General features: G+C 35.5%; 1 protein-coding gene across 1 annotated transcript; it reads left to right on the top strand.

Annotated features, from left to right (window-relative positions):
• The first annotated feature begins 4,949 nt into the window (after positions 1 to 4,949).
• LOC131170255 (uncharacterized) lies at positions 4,950 to 5,465 on the top strand. The gene has a single exon (XM_058129315.1). It carries the CDS (start codon positions 4,950 to 4,952, stop codon positions 5,463 to 5,465), a length of 516 nt encoding a protein of 171 aa, XP_057985298.1.
• The last annotated feature ends 14,417 nt before the right edge of the window (positions 5,466 to 19,882 follow it).

Raw genomic sequence — 19,882 nt, forward strand, 5'->3', positions numbered from 1 at the left:
TTTTCCAAACATTGGTTGTGTTAACACTGGAATGACAAGGCATCATTGTAGCCTTCAGCCTCTCAAAACTAGCTTGACACTTGTCATTCCAGTCAAATTTCATATTCTTGTGTAGTAATTTGGTCATTGGAGCAGCTATCAGGGAAAATCCCTTTACAAATCTTCTATAATATCTAGCTAACCCCAAGAAACTTCTGATCTCAGTTGTATTTTTGGGAGGCTTCCATTCCATCACTGCTTCAGTCTTCTTGAGATCCACTAATGCATGCACAGAAGTATTATAAAGGAGGAACGTACCCTTGATGACATCTGGAGCGTCCTATTCCTCCTGTGCCCGTATAGCATAGGCTCTGGCTGGTTTTCTGCCTTCTGCTCTCTCCACAGTTACGTCACGAGTTTACGTGGAAGTGATCTGGCCTCAGCCTTACCCGGCCTTCTACCCCTTGGAGATGGAGGGGCAGGCCTATCAGTTGATACTGGAGTGGATGTAGTAGTTCTGCGAGGACAATCTCGGACTAGGTGGTTTGTAGATCCACACCGTAAACAAGCACCTATCATCCTCCAACATTCACCCTTATGCCATTTTTAGCAATGTGGGAAAGCAACAGACACTGTTAGGGCTGGTCTCCTGTACACTGTCCCTGGAGAGCTAGCCATTGAAGGGGTGGACTGACCTCTCCTTAGTGCAAACTGAGATTTGGGCCTCTGTGACTGACCCTGACTTGGTGCTCTACTGAAACTCTGAGTAGGCGAACCTCTGAATTTCTTGCTTCCGGAGAGAGCATCAATACAATTTTTAAATGTATTCTCAAATACCTACATCATTCCTTTCTATCAAAAATATTAAAATACTGATAAGACTCCATATCTATGTCCAAATATCTTCATCCTCAAGGTGTTCTTTCTAATTTATAGCTATACTGAATTCTCAAAGCTTATAGCAATTTTTTTGTAGTAATGGTAGTCCACATTAGTGTAACCGAGTCACTGACTCTAGCTACCTTAGAAGTGTAATCTTTCAATAGGCTAGTTATGAAGTTTTAAATTTCTAACTAGAATTTTCACATTTATTTCCCATAATAGTACTCTATTCGGGCGTAACTGTATCAAATTATATATTAATTACAAATATTCTTATTTTATTCTACCACGAGGAAGCACGTAGCTCTACACAATAATCTCATATCGATACTGTAATCTGCAGCTTACAATACAAACATCGAGAACATTATGTAGTTATTACGTTATAACCTCATGAACTAGGTTTTCTACTTTTTTTTTCTAATGCCCTCTGCGGCTCTAAGTCCATATCTTAACTTTGAATAATCAAAAGTAAACAAATCTGCATTAGTATCACCTCGACTCTTATGAATGCAATGCATGGTATAGACTCTATCTCGACCCAGAAACGCCTAAACCATGCTCTGATACCACTAAATGTGACACCCCTTACTCGTCTACAGTGTAGCCAAGCAAGATATGCCACACAGTGTATCAGAACACCATAACTTATCTCATTGATATTTATCAGTTCTTAATTTATTTATTATAGTTATTAAGTGAAATTTATGAAATTGATCTCATTTAGATCATTTATTAAAATTATAAATTAATTTGCGACTCTGAAAATTTTATAGAAAATCTAGCAGAGTGTCGGCTAAAAATGGAGAAAACAGTTCTTCGAAACCTGTAGAAAACACTTCTAATAATGGTTTAAATCACAACTCTAATTCTCACATCAATTTACAACAATTTCTTAATAATTCCTCCATTTGTCATTCATTCATTTCACATCATCATCATGCTCAAATCATAAATAAATTCTCATATGTTATTTATAATCACAAGTTACAAATACTTATATTAATACAAAATTATATTATATTTGTTTCAAATATACACGATAAGATAAGAGTTTAATTATAAAACTTATAAAAATTACAAAATACAAAATAGGACCTAGTGTCGTACCAATGCACTGTAGCCTGTGAGGTGACATGGACACTAAGCAGAACTGTGAATGGCCTTACCTAATTTGTGGTCTACTGGGCTCTCTCTCCAAATTTTCAGTACCTACGTGTTGCAAAAGTGACGTGCTAAGCATAAAGCTTAGTGGTGCCAATAATACAAGAAAATATAATATGTAAATTAAAGTAAAAATTTCCTAGTTATTGTGTTCATAAGAAATGAATATTTACTAACTTATTGTTTAGTCGAAGGCTAATTACATTTTATGATATTAACATCTTCATGCATTTTGTTAATTGTTTTCTTGATGATTTTGAGCTTCTTTATATTTTATTGTTATCACTCTTGATCTTTATTTTGATATTTCATACCTTATTTTCTTTAATGATCAGTTCAATTACAGTTATACTTTTTCATGCCCAAGTAACCTATACAAATTAACTCGACTAGATAAATGGGTAAACTAGCACTGCGTACCAGGTACCTCGGGCCGTCACACCATCGGTCACAATGTGTCCCCCGGTGTGCAAACAGAATGGATAATAAGCCATAAAAGCAATAAGGCATAAAGCCAAGTATAATATCATAATCAGTATAGCCATAGCCTATCATCACAGAATGGCATAGAGCCATACATCATACGCAGTACTGCTATCAGAACCCTATTGGCATGCCAACCTATCCAAACCAATCACATTAGGCTTACTAGGGCATATTACAAAGTCATTTCTTGAATATTTGTACTTTACATGTAGTGTTACTACTCATTTCATTAGTCAACTAAAATGTTGACTTTTTCATAGATAATAGGTATATTGGTTCAAATATCACCAACATACCACATTTTGCATTCTAAAGTTGTTGGCATTGGTTGCCAATTTCATTTCAAAGCTTTGTGTTAGTTATTCACAATTTTCAGATTTTAAGTATTAAGTTTACTGTTCCATTGGTCATTTGTACAGTAGGAATTTGGTAAAATTGTCTTCATGAAAGTTGTTCCTTATTGTGTCTAGTTACATTTCCTTTTTTGAATCACTCCATTTGGAGTTTTGTAGCTCAAGTTATGGGCTAAATACCATAACTGGCCGGATTACAATTTTCTAGATTTTTCTGGGTAGAACCAATTCTACAGGTTTTGTGCATTGATTGCAGGTCAGTTTTTGAACATGTTATGATCAAAATTTGGGTTTCATTTCCTCATAAAAGTTGTAGTTCTATGTCTCAGCTTTCTACTGGTAAAATTTCAGGTCAATTGGACCTTTATACACTGAGTTATGACCAAATGAATAAACATTGTTCATTTGGTTATTTTGCCCAGGTAGAATGCAAGTCACCCAGATTAGGGCAATTTTTAGGTCAACTAGGTTTGGTTTTCTGGGCAAGGTTTCTTCACCAAAGTGGTGCCATTATGTGTCTAGTTTCATTTTCAATTAGCCTTGCACCAATTGAACCTCTACAAATCCATTTATAACTACCCAAACCTGCTGGAATCATGCTTAGTCCTGCAGGTCAGCCAAGGCAGCTCACCCACACTCAAATGCCAAGCCTCAACTCACTTCATTTCCTCATCATACACATTCAAATGGTCACTAATTGGCTATTACAAGGTTAATGAACCATCACATGAGCAAACCCTAGAATTGTTCAAGTGTCAAATTTTTTTCATTTCCCACATGCACAATTCTTGCATTTCATTTACTCAATTATGTTCAATCCCTCATCCACTACCAAAGGCTGCTCATAACCATTTTTCTAACAAGCAAAATCATCAAACCCTAGCTAACCCTAGCTGCCAAAATTGTAGGGTACACACACACACTTGTTTATTTTATTTTCTTACTTTTCTTACATAATTCATGCCCTTAAATATGAATTAAAGCAAAAGGAACTAAGATTGGACACTAACCTTGAATGGAGCAGAATTTCAAGCTACCCAAACTTCTTTTTTTCTTCCTCTTTTGGCTGCCTAGAGGATGTTCAAGTTGTTAGGTTAATTTTTTGTGAAGCTAGGTAAGGAATTCAAGTGAAATTTGGTGAGCTAATGAAGCTTTGGGGTGTTTTAATGGAGGTTTGGGTGGGAGAAGAGGGAAACGGGTGGTTTGCTGAAGGTGATGGCTGCTGTTTTCCTTTTTGATTTTTTTTCTGTATCCTTTTCCCTTTTTATTAGTTAATTTAAGTGTTAGTTAAATGTGATTGGTGGGGAAAGGGTTGATGACATCGTGTGATGTCAAAATTGTCATTTAATCTCATTTTCTTTCCTTTTCTTCTCTACTCATTTTCAATTTAATTTTTAGCCATATTTATTCACATTTTTTGTCATAATAATTATTTACTTAACTGGACAAGTCGGCCAAAAATCATCTCTGAAGACGAAATGACCAAAATGCCCTCCGTTTGGCTTAATAGACTAAAATTGTCTGTACTAATTGAAAAATTTTTCTAAGCATTTTCTTGGCATTCTAATGCCATAGAAACCTCAATGACTCTTCCCTGGAGTTCCAAAAATTATTTTATAAATTTTCTCTTGGGTCTAGGGCTCCTAGTTGCGAGTACCGTAACTTCCCATTGGGTTACCCATCGCTAGGGCACCGGCTCACTTAACTTGGTTGTATTTTATTTCTAAAATTTTTTCTACATTTTTCTTGTTAATATTTGAGTTAATTATGATTCCTCACTTTAGTTTAAATATTTTTCCAGACATTCTAACTGTCCAGACTGACACCGATCACCGAAACAGTAGAATGTACGGAATGGATACAGTGAGGGTGTTACAGGAAGTTCTGAACCCCAAGAGAAGGAGGAATAGAAGCAAGCTAAAGAGGTCAAGGAAGAAGAGGAAAGTAAGAAAAAGAAATTGCTAGAACCCTGCCAACACCCTCTACTTTTCCTTAAAGATTCTAGAAGCCAAATTGGATAAACAGTTTGGAAAAATTTTACAGAAACTCTACATCAACATTCCTTTTACAGAAGCATTATCCCAAATGTCATCTTATATAAAATTTCTAAAGGAAATTCTTTCTAAGAATAGAAGACCGAAAGACTATGAAACAGTTGCTCTAACAGAGGAATGTTGCGCCATCTTACAAAATAAGCTGCCTCCAAAGTTGAAAGATCCTGGAAGCTTCTTTATATTGTGCCTAATTGGTAACATAAATATAGACAAAGCCCTCTATGATCTCAGAGCCAATGTGAGCCTAATTCCCTTATCTATATGCCGAAAGCTGAATGTTAGAGAATTAAGGCCAACTACTATCTCATTACAATTGGCGGACAGGTCTATCAAATATCTAGTTGGCATCTTAGAAAACATCCTTATTAAGGTGGGCAAATTTTTTATTCCTTTAGATTTTGTTGTCCAGGAAATAGAGGAAGATATCCAAATCCCTATAATATTGGGAAGACCTTTCTTAGCAACCGCTGGAGCAATTATAGATGTCAAAAATGGGCTCTTAACTCTTAAAGTGGGAGATGAAAAAGTAGAATTCAACCTGTTTTGAGCAATAAAGCATAAGTATGAATTTGATAAATGTTTAAGGGTTGACATCATAGATAAGCTAGTTAAGGAAGAATTTCAAAAGAGATATCCCAAAGACCCTCTTAAAGCTTGCATAGTGCATAGCCACACAATGGAGAACGAAAATAAGGAAATTGAAGCATACGCCCAGTTTTTTAAAGCTAACCCACCTTGACCTTTGGCCTAAGCACTTCTAGTAGAAAAGTTGATAGAAGAGCAACCCAAAAATAAGCCACATGCAGAGACAAAATAGGTAGAATTGAAACCTTTTCCCTCTACACTGAAGTACACATTCTTGGACCCTAATTCTAAACATCCTGTTATTTTAAATGCTAGCCTGAATATTGTAGAAGAGGAAAAGCTCTTAGGAAAGCTTAGGACCCATAACAAGTCTTTAGGGTACACTATAAAAGATCTTAAGGGAATTAACCCTTCCATTTCTATGCACATAATACTTATGGAAGAAAATAGTAGATCTAACTTTGAACAGCAAAGGAGACTGAACCCTAACATGAAAGTGGTAGTAAAGAAGAAAATTTTAAAACTATTAGATGCAGGTATTATATACCCAATATCTAATAGCAAATGGGTCAGTCCAGTGCATATAGTACCTAAGAAGGGTGGGACAACTGTGGTAAAAAATGATAATAATGAGCTGATATCTACTAGGATAGTTATTAGTTGGTGAATGTGCATTGATTATAGTAAATAAAATAGAGCCACCAGGAAAGATCATTTTCCTCTACCATTCATAGATCAAATGTTAGAAAGGCTAGCCAAACATTCTTATTTCTATTATCTAAAAGGGTATTCTAGATTTTTCCAAATTCCCATTCACCCTGAGGACTAAGAAAAGACCACATTCGTTTGCCCTTATGGTACTTTTGCATATAGAAGAATGCATTTTGGTCTTTGTAATGCCCTTGTGACTTTTCAAAGATGTATGATGGATATTTTTTCTAATTACATTGAAAATATAATGGAAGTCTTTATGGATGATTTTTTTGTTTATGGAACCAACTTTGATAAATGTTTAACTAATTTGTCTAAAATGTTACAAATATGTGAGGAATCAAATCTAGATTTAAATTGAGAAAAATACTACTTAATGATAAGAGAGGGCATAGTCCTTGGGCACCTAGTTTCAGAAAGAGGAATCGAAGCAGACAAGGCAAAAATTGAGATCATTGAAAAAATGCCACCACCTTCATCAGTCAAGGAAGTGCAAAGCTTTTTGGGACACACGAGCTTCTACAAAAGATACATCAAAGACTTCTCCAAAATAGCTAAGCCATTAACTAATTTGCTAAGTCAAGATATTCGTTTTGACTTTGATGAAAGTTGCCTTGCTGCATCTTGTAGGATAAAAGAAGCACTAATTTCAACTCTAATTATGCAACTACGAGATTAGAAAATGCCATTTGAAATAATGTGCAATGCAAGTAATTACGCAGTAGGGGCAGTGCTTAAACAAAGAAAAGACAAGAAAGTTTATGCCGTCTACTATGCTAGCAAAACACTTGATGATGCATAGGTCAACTATGCAACCACAGAAAAAGAATTTTTAGCAGTCGTGTTTGTAGTTGACAAATTCAGGTCCTACTTGGTTGGCTCCAAAGTTTTCATATACACAAACCATACTGCTATCAGGTACCTCTTAAATAAGAAAGAAGCTAAAATACCCCAAACCTTCGAGCTCTGAGTAGTACCATTTTTGGTTTATGAGTAGTACTATTCAAGCCACCTTGAGGACCAAAAATAAAGAAAAAAATTAATTGAGAAAGACACAATAAAAATTAAAGTGAACTAAAGACCTAAGGACTCATCGGGGATTATGAAAAAGATGGAGTATAACCCGATGAGGGGCATTTTAGTCAATTCACTTTAAGAGTTGATTTTTAACCAAAATGTCAACTAAATTAAATGAGAAATAATGTATCAAATTATGAAGAAAATTTGAGGAAACTTCAAGTAAAAATGTGTAAGGGAAAATAAAAGAAATGAAAACCTAAAATTTAATGCTATTATGACCAAATTAGAAATTAATAACCAATGGGCTTTGGAAAACTCAATTAAATGAATTAAATAAATTAAAAATTAGGATAAATATAAAAAGAAAACAAAACCCTCTTTCCCTCCCCATTGTTGCTGCCCCACTCACTCTCTCCCTCTCTCTCTTTCTCTCTTCTTCTCGTTCCTTCTTCCACCATTGATTCCCTTTCAAGCTTTTGATTCCCTTGAATTTCCTCCATAAATCCCGTAGCCCACTAGAAGAAAACATCAAAGAAATCTTTGATTGAGGGATTGAAGCAAGAAGGATAAGAGAATTGGAAAAAAATTGGAAACTGGGAAAAATCATCAAGAGGTAAGTTTCTATCATGCTTAATTAGTTATACAAGCTTTGAATCAAGTTAGATTATGATGAAATTACATGAGAAAGTATGAGAATCATGCATCAATGGAGAGGGAAATTTTTTGCTAACTTGGGGAAAACATAGGGTTTGATGAGTTTTAATTTAATTAATGATAAATTCAAGTTTAATTGAAGTAGTATGTATGATTGGGGTAGTGAGATTGCATGAGATTTGCATAAATTGAAAAATGGAAGATTAGGGTTCATGGGAAATTAGGAATTTTATTTTATGAAGTGTAGTTAGTGTTTATAATGACAATTGTGTTCATTTCAGGTGCCTTGAGTGAGAATTGACATTAATTGGATGAAAGGAATTGATGGAGTTGCATGGATCAAGGAAATTGCAAACTAGGGTTTTGGAAAATTGGGAGTTTTGTGCTAGGAAGTGCCATTGATGTGTTTAATGTTAAATTATGGTCATTTGGGGTGAATTAAATGTGAATTGAGGTTGGTTAGTAGAAGTAATTGAAGAATATGAAAATTGAACTTTAGGGCTGAAATTTTGGACACTGAGTCCAATGTGCTTGGCAGCCTATAAGTTGAGCTACACAACTCCAATTGGTGTGAAACTAATTGAAAATAAAACTTAAGACATAGGGCGAGAACTTTCATGAAGATACCCTACCTGGAAAATGACCTTCAGCTGCCCTAAATGAGACTTGAATCCGGATATAGGAAATCTAGACCTGACAGAGTGACCACATGAATAGTAATTTTAGAATTGTCATAACTCACTCTAGAAAACTCTAAATTAGGTGATTCTTAAACCGATGGAAACCTAAAACATAGTAGAACATTTCATATGAAGAACTTAAGGCCAAATTATGAACTTAATCTAATCAAATTGCTAGGCAAATTTGGGTTAATAAATTTGCTAGAACCTGGACCAGTTTTGAAATTCTGAAAAATGGCCATCCGACCAGTTTTGGGAAATTTGCCATAACTTGGTCTAAAAAACTGTAAATACAATCATTCCAAAGCCAAAATTTTTACTACACATAGAACTACAACTTTTTTGTCTTGACCAGAACCTAGATCTTAGGGAAACTTAAATATATTGTTAGGAAAAGTTAGAATGCCCAAGCTGGATTCCTGTAATTCAGCTAAATGGCCTTATGACCCCAGCATGGTCAACCGGTCATAACTTTCTCTACAAAACTCCAATTGGAGTGATTCAAAATGGGTTGGAAACCTAATACAGAGACCTACAATATTATTTTAAGGACTAGATCAAATTATGAATGTAAGAGGCTGGAATGTTAGATGCAAAATTAGGTAAAATTTTGGAAATCCTGAAATCTATAGAATCTATTCTCGTGAACAGTAAAATTAATTTAACTATAACTTAGGCTACAAAACTCCGAATGAGGTGGTTCAAAAAGAAAAATAAAGAGGAATAATTTTCATGGAGAACACTTAGCCAAATTATGAATGGAACTAGGTAAAAATTGGGTTCCAAAATTAGAGCACCAAGCTATCCAGAATTCCAAAACTTATTGAAGTTACAAAGCTAACTTAAGGATGCATTAGATATTCATGAAATGAATATTTAGCAATAGTTGAGGTGAGTATTGAGACATTCTACTTGTGTGTTTTTAGTAGAAAAAGAGGTTGGGATGGAGAAGGAGAAATGAGTGAAGAGAAAGGAGATCATTGAGGGTTTGTGCACAACTAACCCTTTTCTTTGTTTTAACTTTGTAAATTGATTTGAATTAGTTTATTTTGAATGCGATATGGATTTTTTCTTGCATTTGAGAAATTTGTGTATTGTCACCTCTATATGGGTTTTATGATGATTTGAATATGTTTATTGATTTGCAAATGTGATTGTTATTTGAGAAACTTTTGGAAATTATTTTAAAACCACAGTTAGCATGACAGTCCCTTTCGAAACTCCCCAGTAGTTACAGCTAATTGGGATTTGATAATTGATTATAATTATGTCCCCCATTAATAACGGTTAGTGGGGTCAGACTATATGAGTACTCATTAGCTAGCTAGCCCTTTCCTCATTAATAACAATTAATGAGGTTGAGATTGCTTTGTCGTGGTGTACAATATGGCATTGATCGTGAAATTTTGTTTCATGGTCTAAATTGTGTGTTGATGTTGGCAACACTTATGATTTGTGATTGTAAATTATGACCTCTTCATTGAAAGGTGATTTCCATAAATGATTCTTATGGACTTAGAACTTTTGTGTGATGTTTTCATGCTTATGGAAAATATGATTTATTATGTTTTGACAAGTTGTGCTTTATTTTAAGTTTTAAAATTACTAGTTGTGCACCACTGAGTAATATACTGTTTGCTGGTTTTACAACCCTGCAAGTGCACGGATCGCTAACAAGTAATAAAGTGATAAGTAGAGTATCGTTCCCACGAGGATTTTTTTTATTTAGCAAGTACCAATTTACATAGCAATTTTGACTGTCTAGGCTTTCGAATGTTTAGGGAGTAAAGTTGTTAACTTTAAACACTAGAATGGTAAACTTAAAATGAAGTAATCTATTTTTGGAGCAATTCTGGAGTTAAGATTTCACACTTGAATCTTATTAGGGATGTTATCTCCTTTATTTACTGAATTGAGGATCATTTTCCTTGATGAAAATTAGCCCTAAACTATCCTAAATCCTCTCTCAAGGCATCTAGGGTGTATTTTAAATAACTTAAACCCAACTTTCGTGGTGATCAATTTAATTAAAATCCTTTAAGACCTTTGACTAATTTTTAGGTTCCACAAAGGTATCTGCCTATGTCTAGGTCAGAATTCCTGGGTTTAAGATCTTGATTTTCTAATGTTAATATTCACCTTTTAGTCCTTCAATCAACATTTACAATCATGTCTAACTGGGTACCATCACATAGCATGCATTAGGATCATAAGAAATCAAATCAAGAAACGAATCTCAAATCCAGTAAATAAAACTTAATGTTCATCCATAATAATAATTACAAGCATTACTCTCCTAAATCCAGAATAAGGAAACTACTCACTCATGGTGAGTTCAACAAACATCATGATTAAAGGTAAAAACAGTAAAAAGAAAACCATGTAAAGAAATAAAGTAATAGAAATCTGTCTAGGGAGATGAAACGAAGAAACCAAAGATAGTTTGCAGCTTTGATCTTATGGAACTTTAGCTGGAGAACTTCTTTTGGTACTAATACAGAGCCCGATAGTTACAGCTTTCAGTAGCTCTCCCCGTGACAGTTGTCTTTTTTTTTTTTTTTATCCCCCAACTTTTGACATTTTCTTTTCTATTTATATTGGTTGCTCTAGGGTTAGGTTGCTCTGAGTCCAAAAGGCCTTAAGACTCTCGTTTTTATCCGAAAACAGGAGGGAAATTCGAGTTATAAAACTGGCTACAGCATAGTACACAGCTTGTGTGTCACTACACGGGTCCCACAAGGTAGGGTCGTGTAACTTGCTGGAGGAGAATCGCGTGGTCTTGTTTTGGCGCAGAAAGTTACACGAGTCTGTGCCAACTACACAGACCTGATTACACGGGCTGTGTACTGTTATTCCCATAAGTTTCTTCAAGCTTGCGTTCAGTAAAGACTTACACGGGTCCCTGTAGATTACACGGGTCCCTGTAGATTACACGAGTCTCACTACATGACCTGTGTACTTGTGTTTCTCATCGATTCTCTTGGCTTTCTTTTGGCAGAGATTTACACGGGTCTGGGCTTGGTTTACACGACCTGTGTACTTTGCATCAGCAGCAATTCTCTGTCTCTCGACTCCACTAAGCTTTTCTTGCACTCTTATACTTCTGTAGCTTCACCCAAACACCTGAAATGATGTAGAAAACATGGAGTTAAGGGCTTTATAGTAGAAATTACAAAAGCTAATGAAATAAACTATTATGTATGAAAATACTTGCCTAAATGCTATGAAATAGAATGCAAATGTGCTTAAAAACATCTATACAATTCAAGTGTATCAAATACCCCCATACTCAAACTTTTACTTATCCTCAAGCAAAGCAAAACTCTGTTTTAAAACACATTTCTGGGGATACTTCGGAATACAAAAATCAAGTTAATAAGCATAGAATTGAACTCCTCCATCCTTTATACCAACTTCGCTCTTTCAAGGCATAAGGGTTCTAATAGTTGCCTATTTGGAACTTCACCTCGTTTCATGATGTTTCGACTAATTATTCCTCTATACAAGACCATTAATAAGCTACAAACAACCTAATTTATCAGGATAGAATTAAGAAACACTAACTCCCCTAAATCTGCCTCTTGAGATGAAGTATTTCAATTCCAACTCCATAGGCACATCTCAATTTCCTATCTCCACTAGTGTAGCATGTGCTTTTTCAAAATATTAAAAGGTCTTAAAAAGGGTTGTAATGGGGCTAAAAGGATAATGACTTGGTTGCCAATGAAAGGTTTTTAGGGAATGCAAATATGAGGATAGCATGGATGCATAAAATCCAAATATACTGAGTTTGTTTCTACATATTTTCCCTGGAGTGGAAAGGCTTTTGGCTTTTTATATTGCCAAGCATGCTTCCATGATACTTCTCTTAGGACTTCTTTTCTTTTTCCTTTTTGTCCTCTCCCCCAAACTCATTGCTTTTGCTGGGTTGGAAAGGCAAATTTTTCTTTGGTTTCAATTGCACACTCGCATTCTTTCTTGAGTTCCACATCCTCTCTTCATTTTCTTCATGCATTTTGCTTCCTCAAAAGGGTATGGTAGGGGTTTAGGTTAGGGGCTAGGTGATAAACATGGGTTAAACATGGGTAAACAATAAATTTTAAGGGATGAACATAGGCTTCAAGTTGGCTACAAGGGATATACATTTTAATTAGGGGTGGTTAAGGCTTAGTGAGGCTATATTAAAGAATGCCTTAATCATTTCTTCATCAAGCCTATGCTAGGATTTCACCTTGATAGGTCCAAGAGATATGTTCTAGAGCTAGTGAGGCAATTTTTGAGTTTGCTTGTGTTCCAAAATTTGTTCTCCTAATTTTACAAGTTCAATGTGATAAATTAATAGTTGTGAAGAGGTTTAACTAGTCTAGTTCCATAAAAGAGATTAGTTTCTTCACAAACATGATAGAATCCCTTTTTGCCCATCTAGATACATTCATTCCTCTATCCTGTGGAGTCCAATTTTTAGCTTACTAAAAATTTGGTTATAGTGCTAAGTTTTACGACTTACAATCCAAAAATTTTCAAAAATTCTCGAAAATTTTGGTACTCAAGAATAATGCAGCTGAGTTTAAATAATGCAATGATGTGCATGTAATGATATGCAAGTGCAAATGTATTTCCCCCCAAACTCAAACTAGATATTGTCCTCAATGTCAATATAATGTGCAAAATCAGATCAAACGTACAAAAATTTTAAGGAAGCATAATATTTATTAAGCATGGAAAATTTTTGAACATAAAGCAAATAAAAGAGACCTATAGTTGCAAGTTAGGACTAGGGCATGTAAGATATTACAATAAAGATCCTATCCTATAGTCCTATGTCTAAAAGGCCTCTGATGATGATAATGGTGATGCTAGTGATCCTTGCTTCTTTTCTTCCTCATCCTCCTCATTCAACTTGTCCATTAGTGTGTCCAGCTTGTTGTGTGCTTCTTGGAGGCTGTCTTCGATAGCTCGCATCCTGCCGTATATTGTGGTCTCCATGCATTGCAGGTATGCGAGGACCGGATCTGTCTGTGGTGGTGTGTATGGGGGCACTCGAACGGGGGACTCTTTGAACATTCGCCCTTGCCCTTCTTCTTAAGGCTGTGAAGTCTCACCAGGTCCCTCCCTTGCCTCGTCTCTCTAAGGGATGGTGTTCCCTTCGGCATCCACCAAGTAGCATTTATTGCCCACCTTCTTACATATCCCCATGGATATGCAGATAGTTTGATTAATTCTCGATGTTCCAGTAACAAAGCGCAGTCTGTGATGTTCTAGAACAAAGCCGAAGTGGAGGGCAATGGTGATGACAAGGCCTCCAAGCACAATGTGTCTGATAGACTGATGGCAAAGGCATCAGAGATGGTTGTACAAGAAAAAGCCAGTGCTACACCGTTGTCCAGTGACCATACACCACAAAAAGAAAAGCTCATTGGCATTGACAACGCCAACGCTATCGCCACGGCCCATGATGGTGTGGGCGGTGAACCGATGCATGTATCGCAATGCTGGACTAGTGATGCCCGTTGATTTGGATTTGCTGGAGTTATTGCAACACCCCTATTTGTATAGCCTGGTATATTTCACTGTTCCGGTGACCGGTGTTGGTCCGGACAATTAAGGGGATTAGAACCACACTTAAGACAACTAGAGAAACCATAAATACAAATAATTAGTAATTTCAATTATTTAAGTATAAATAAGAAAAACAGAACATAAGAAGTTAAACGAGCCGAGAGTCACAGCGATGGGTGACCTCCTCGGGAACGACTGCGAAGTCATTTTAAACTCAAATTTCGAACCATAAAATGTGACGCTGCGGTCCTTAGGACCCTTATGAACACAGTGGAAAAGAGAAAATCACGAAAAAAAACCGTTAAGCCAGTCAAATAATTAGGTCAGGGAGCCGGAAGAAATATAGAATTATTTGCAAACCGGGATGAACCGGCGAGGGGCAATTTGGTCAATTGACCCCGAGAGCTGACTCCGAACCTAACTGTCAAATAAAATCAGAGAAAAGAAAATTTCAGAATCGAGAATTAAATTAAAGAATTAATATAAAAATAAAAAATAAAAAAAAAGAAAAGAAAAAGGGAAAAGTAAAAAGGTGATGACATCATGCATGACCTCATGCATGATGCCATAAAGGAATTAATTAACTTATTTATTAATTTGGATTTTTGGTCTTCTTTAAGTGATAAAGATAAAAGAAAAGAAAAGAAAAAAAAAAAAAAAACAAAAAGTCATCTTCCTTAACCCAAGTTGCCGTCTCCCTTCCCTCTCCCAAAGCTCTCTCACAAAACCACCATGAAAGCTCATTTTTGAGCTTGAAGAACCCAAAATCCAACCATAGAAAATTGTCCTACCATAACTAGACTTTGTTTGGGCAACTAGGAAAGAGGATTCAAGGAAAAGAAAGAAGAAAAATTTGAAGAAAAGAAGAAAGAAAATTCTGCACAAGGTTAGTAATACAAACTTCAATTTTTTTTAGTTTAATTAGTGTATGTATGGCATTAAGAACTTGTAAATAAACTTAAAATGAAATAAAAATATGTGTGAGGGACTAAACTAAAATTTTGGCCAGCCATGGATGTATGAGGGTATGATGTGTTTTGAATGAATTAAATGTGTTGGTAAACTTGTATGAGAATGGTAGTAAGATTGAAATGTTTAAGTGTGATTAAATGCAACAATTTAGTGTGATTAGGGTTTGGAGGCGTAGGGTTTTGAGGAAAAAATTTGGAGAAATGAGTAAATGATGTGTTTGACCTATTGTGAAGTGAAAAATGGTCAATTGTGACCAAATGAGTTGTGTGGGAATGGTTGGAAATTAAGTTAAATTCGGAGGGTGTATGGTCATGCTGCTGGCAGCATAACCAAGTCAACTTTGAAGGACCCAAAATGAAATTTTACAAGTCCAATTGATATGGCACCAATTGGAGATGAAAATAGACATAAAATGACACAATTTTCATTTAGGAACCATGCCCAAAAAGTGACCAAAACCTAGTGAACAAATTGACCAAAGTTGGATAAGTGCGATGCCTTGCATCAGACAAAGCGACCGAATGAACAGTGTTTGTTCATTTAGTCATAACTCGAGCTAGGCAGGTCCAAATGACCTGAAATGTTACCATTGGTTAGATGAGATATAGACCTAAAACTTTCATGAAGAACACAAGTCCAAATTCTGCCAGCAACCAAGCCATTTGGCCACCCCAAGTTGGTGACCCAAAACTGCCAGCACCACAAATTGCCCAGAAAATCTGGGTTGTGTCTAACCCGACAGCCCTGGTTCAAATGGCTATAACTTGAGCTACAAAACTCCAATTGGGGTGATCCAAAAATAAGAATAAACTAAAGAGAATAAGGAACATTTTCTATGAAGGAAGTTTTGTCAAATTTCAACAATAGATTGACCAATGGAACAGTGCATTTAGGGACACCAAAACTAAAAATTTGACAATTTTGCCAAAAGGACTTAAGTTCTGAGAAAATGACCAAAACCAACAAATTTAACGACCAAAATGTGGTATGTGGGTGAAGTTGGAGTTCCCATACCTATTAAGCCTTAAAAAGTCAATAATTTGACTTGAATAGTGTAGTGAATAGTAACCCGAAATACAAAAACTTCGAAAACATCGAAATTTGCACATTAAAGCTAGGTAAAAATAAAGTGAAATTTATTTTTGGATTTATGCTAAGTTATGGTACTGAAACACTGTGAAATTGTGTGTTTCAGCTAAAAAAGACTTGGAAGCTCTAAGAGACTGAGTCAAGGGCTAGAGGCGACTCACGTCAGGTCTGTGCACAGTAATTTTTGTTTAAATATATGATTCTTGAAAATTTGATTTTTCTTGAGTTAATTACGAATTGTGTTGCCATTTATGATTGTGAATATGACTTTGAAAATTTACCAGATTTCCAATAAATTATTTGAATAAATTGTTTTGAATTGATTTTATGTTCACACTTAGCATGACAGTATCACATTATTCCTCCTCCATTTATGGGGTTGAGATCATTTATTTTCCTCCCTCTCTGGCTTGCCAATTGAGGTTGAGATCGGATGAGTACTCATTAGCTAGCTAGCCACCTCCCTCATTGATTTCGATTAATGGGGTTGTAGATTGCTTTGTCGTGGCATACAACACGGCATTGATCGGAAATTTTGTGTCATAGTTTAAGTGTATATGATTTTGGCAACACTGTGTTTTAATAAATTATTTGACTAAATGGTGTTATTATGAGCTTTGATATTTGTGAAATGTGATTGAGAAGTATTCAAATTGTGTTTCATCAATGAACGATTTATGTATTGCATTTTAAATTTTTATTGTGCACCACTGAGTATTTTATACTCAGCGATAGCTTATTTTGCTATCGCAGATAAGAGCAAGGAGAAAGCAGCAGAGTGAGCTACTATTGAATTGAGGCCTCCACTGATCTTTTTGTACGGGTATTACTTTATACCCTTGTAGTTAATTTTGATGTAAATATAGTAATGTTGTATGTATCAATGTAAGTTGAGCAGGTGTAAATAAATTGTAATTATATTATTTTTGGATTTCCTTCTGTAAATTAATAATTGTACATGTGAATTTCATATTTTATGCCTTGTGAAAGGAGTTGTTAAATATTTTGAGATGATAAATTTTGATTTGGATTGTGGAATTACTTTGAAGTGATTTGGATTGAGTTGATTGAGATTTATTGGAGGATGGAAGTTGTAGAAAATTTTTGGAAGTGTTTTTTTTAGGTATTTGAAGAATGGTTTTCTCCAAATACAAACGAAACTCTGTCAAAATTTTTATAAAATTTGCGGCAAAATTAAAATGGACAAAAATTTTTATTGGTATTTAAACTTTGAATAAATGGTTTTAATTCCTACCAAAATGCTCACCACTTCCAAAATGTAAGAAAATTGTTTTAAAATCCCTTATAGAGTACTTAATGAGTTATCGGTAGGTGAAGTTCGGTAGTTCATTAAGTATTCTACAGGATCATGTTATGCCTTACATTGGGGTAAGGTGTGTTATGTTTTAGTGGTATCAGAGCATGGTTTTTCAATAAATTTTGACTATGTGTATTAACATTTTATTGATAAGTACAACTGTTCAAGTGTCTTTAATTGATACATATGACATATTTACATCATGAATATGCACTAATGGAGGTTAACCTCCTTGTGTTTGATCTCAGGAAGTAGAAAATTTGGGAAAATGGAATGGAAGAAAGAGATCATTCCGTAGAAGAATCTGTTGAGGCTAAGGTTCAAGGGGAAGCCCCAGCACTCCAGAACGTGAGTGGGTCAGCCACTCCAGCTCCTGCTCCAGTACCGCAGTTCCCTGCTCAATTTGTACAGCAGATGGCTGCGTTTTTCCAGCAAATGGCGGGTAATGTTCCACCCCAAGCTCAGATGCAAGTACCTGTAGCACAACCACAGCCCTCAACTCGACAATATGAAAAATTGATGAAATTTGGGGCCACCGAGTTTAAAGGCACTGTGGATCTACTGGAGGCAGAACAATGGTTGGAAAGAATGGAACGAGTTTTTCAGAAAACTGCAGTGTACGAAAGAGATGAAGTTCGAGTATTCTGTTTCCTTGTTACAAGGGGATGCATATGAATGGTGGAAGACCATCCCCCACAGCCTGGTTGAGCCACCTGTGCTGACATGGATAGACTTCCTGAGGGAATTCAGGCAGAAATGGGTTCCCGATGCATATGTGGATATGAAGTTGCAAGAATTCTTGAGTTTGAAACAAGGGGACCGAACAATAGCAGAGTATGAGAGAGACTTCTCAAGGCTAAGCCACTATGCTGGAAGCTTAGTCTCCACCCCCGAAGATAGATGTAAGAGGTTTGAGTCCGGGTTAAGGCCGAATCTGAGAATGCAAGTTGTGGGTTTCTGACATCAGAATTTTACTGAGTTGATCTCAAAGGCCCTGGAACTGGAAAGGATAGAATCTGAAGGGGTAGTAAAGAAGGGTACACAAGAGAAAGAGAAAACTGAAAAGACTACGGGACAAACATCTGAGAGTGGTTCTTGCAAGAGAAAACAGTTTGGGGGATCCATGTCACACCCTACCCCTCTGTAAAGCATAACATGATCCTGTAGTATACCTAATGAATTACCAACTTCGTCTATTGATAACCCATTAAATACACTATAAGGGATTTTAAAACTTTTCTTACTTCATTTTACAGTGGTGAGCATTATTTACAGGTGTTAAAAACATTTTGTGAACTGACTTGAAACAGTTAACACATTTAGACTATTAGTAATTTCTGTAAAAATTTTAGCAGAGTGCCATCTGTATTTTGGATAAAACAGTTCTTCAGAAAACCTGTAAAAAGCACTTCAATATATTTCCAATCTCAACTCCAACATATTTCTTAACACAACATATTTCTCAACTCAAATCCATAGTAATTTTTCAAAGACTGAGATACAAGAAATATAATACAATTTTTACAAGTCAAAATAACTCATAATTTACTTTACAACTTCAATGTACAATTTTAATTTACAACTGCTAAACAATATGTACATACAGTGGTCATACATTACAGTACAAAATGCAAAATGTGGTATACTCATTATACCCGATAATCTCTCGTTGGATGTACTAGCAGCCTAATCTGCTGCCCTGTCCGTCTGTCTACCTGCGACAGCAATGAAAAGCTATCGCTGAGACAATGTCTCAGTGGTGCACAACATTAACCAAATACAACTTTAAATCACAGTTCATAAATCATATAAATGATAGATACGTAAAACCATAGTTAAATTCAAGACAATGAATGTCATAAGGAATTTAACACAATATCACAATAAATCTTAGTAATCAAAACGTAGTTAAATTCAAAGGACAGTGAATGTCAATAAGAATTTAAACTCCATTTCACAAATTATCAAAGCTCATAATAACACAATTTAGTCAAATAATTTACGAACACAGTGTTGCCAATTCATACACAACTTAAGCCATGACACAAAATTTCCGATCAATGCCGCGTTGTACACTACGACAAAGCAATCACAACCCCACTAATCGAAATCAATGAGGAAGGGAGCTAGCTATATAATGAGTACTCATCTGATCACCACAACTGGTAAACCAGAAAGGGAGAAAAATAAACGATCACGACTCCATAAATGGAGAAGGAAAATAAATGATCACAACCCCATAAATGGAGAAGGAATGATATGATACTGTCATGCTAAGTGTGAACACAAAATCAATTCCAAACATTTTATTCAAATGATTCGTGAGAATCCAATAAATTTCTAAAGTCATAAATTCATTCACAAAATGGTAACACA

This window comes from Hevea brasiliensis, chromosome 11 (genome assembly GCF_030052815.1).
Source record: "Hevea brasiliensis isolate MT/VB/25A 57/8 chromosome 11, ASM3005281v1, whole genome shotgun sequence".
NCBI classification, from domain to species: Eukaryota; Viridiplantae; Streptophyta; class Magnoliopsida; order Malpighiales; family Euphorbiaceae; genus Hevea; species Hevea brasiliensis.

Coding starts and splice junctions, on each gene's coding strand:
- LOC131170255 (XM_058129315.1), top strand. CDS start 4,950: ATGTCATCTTATATAAAATTTCTAAAGGAAATTCTTTCTAAGAATAGA.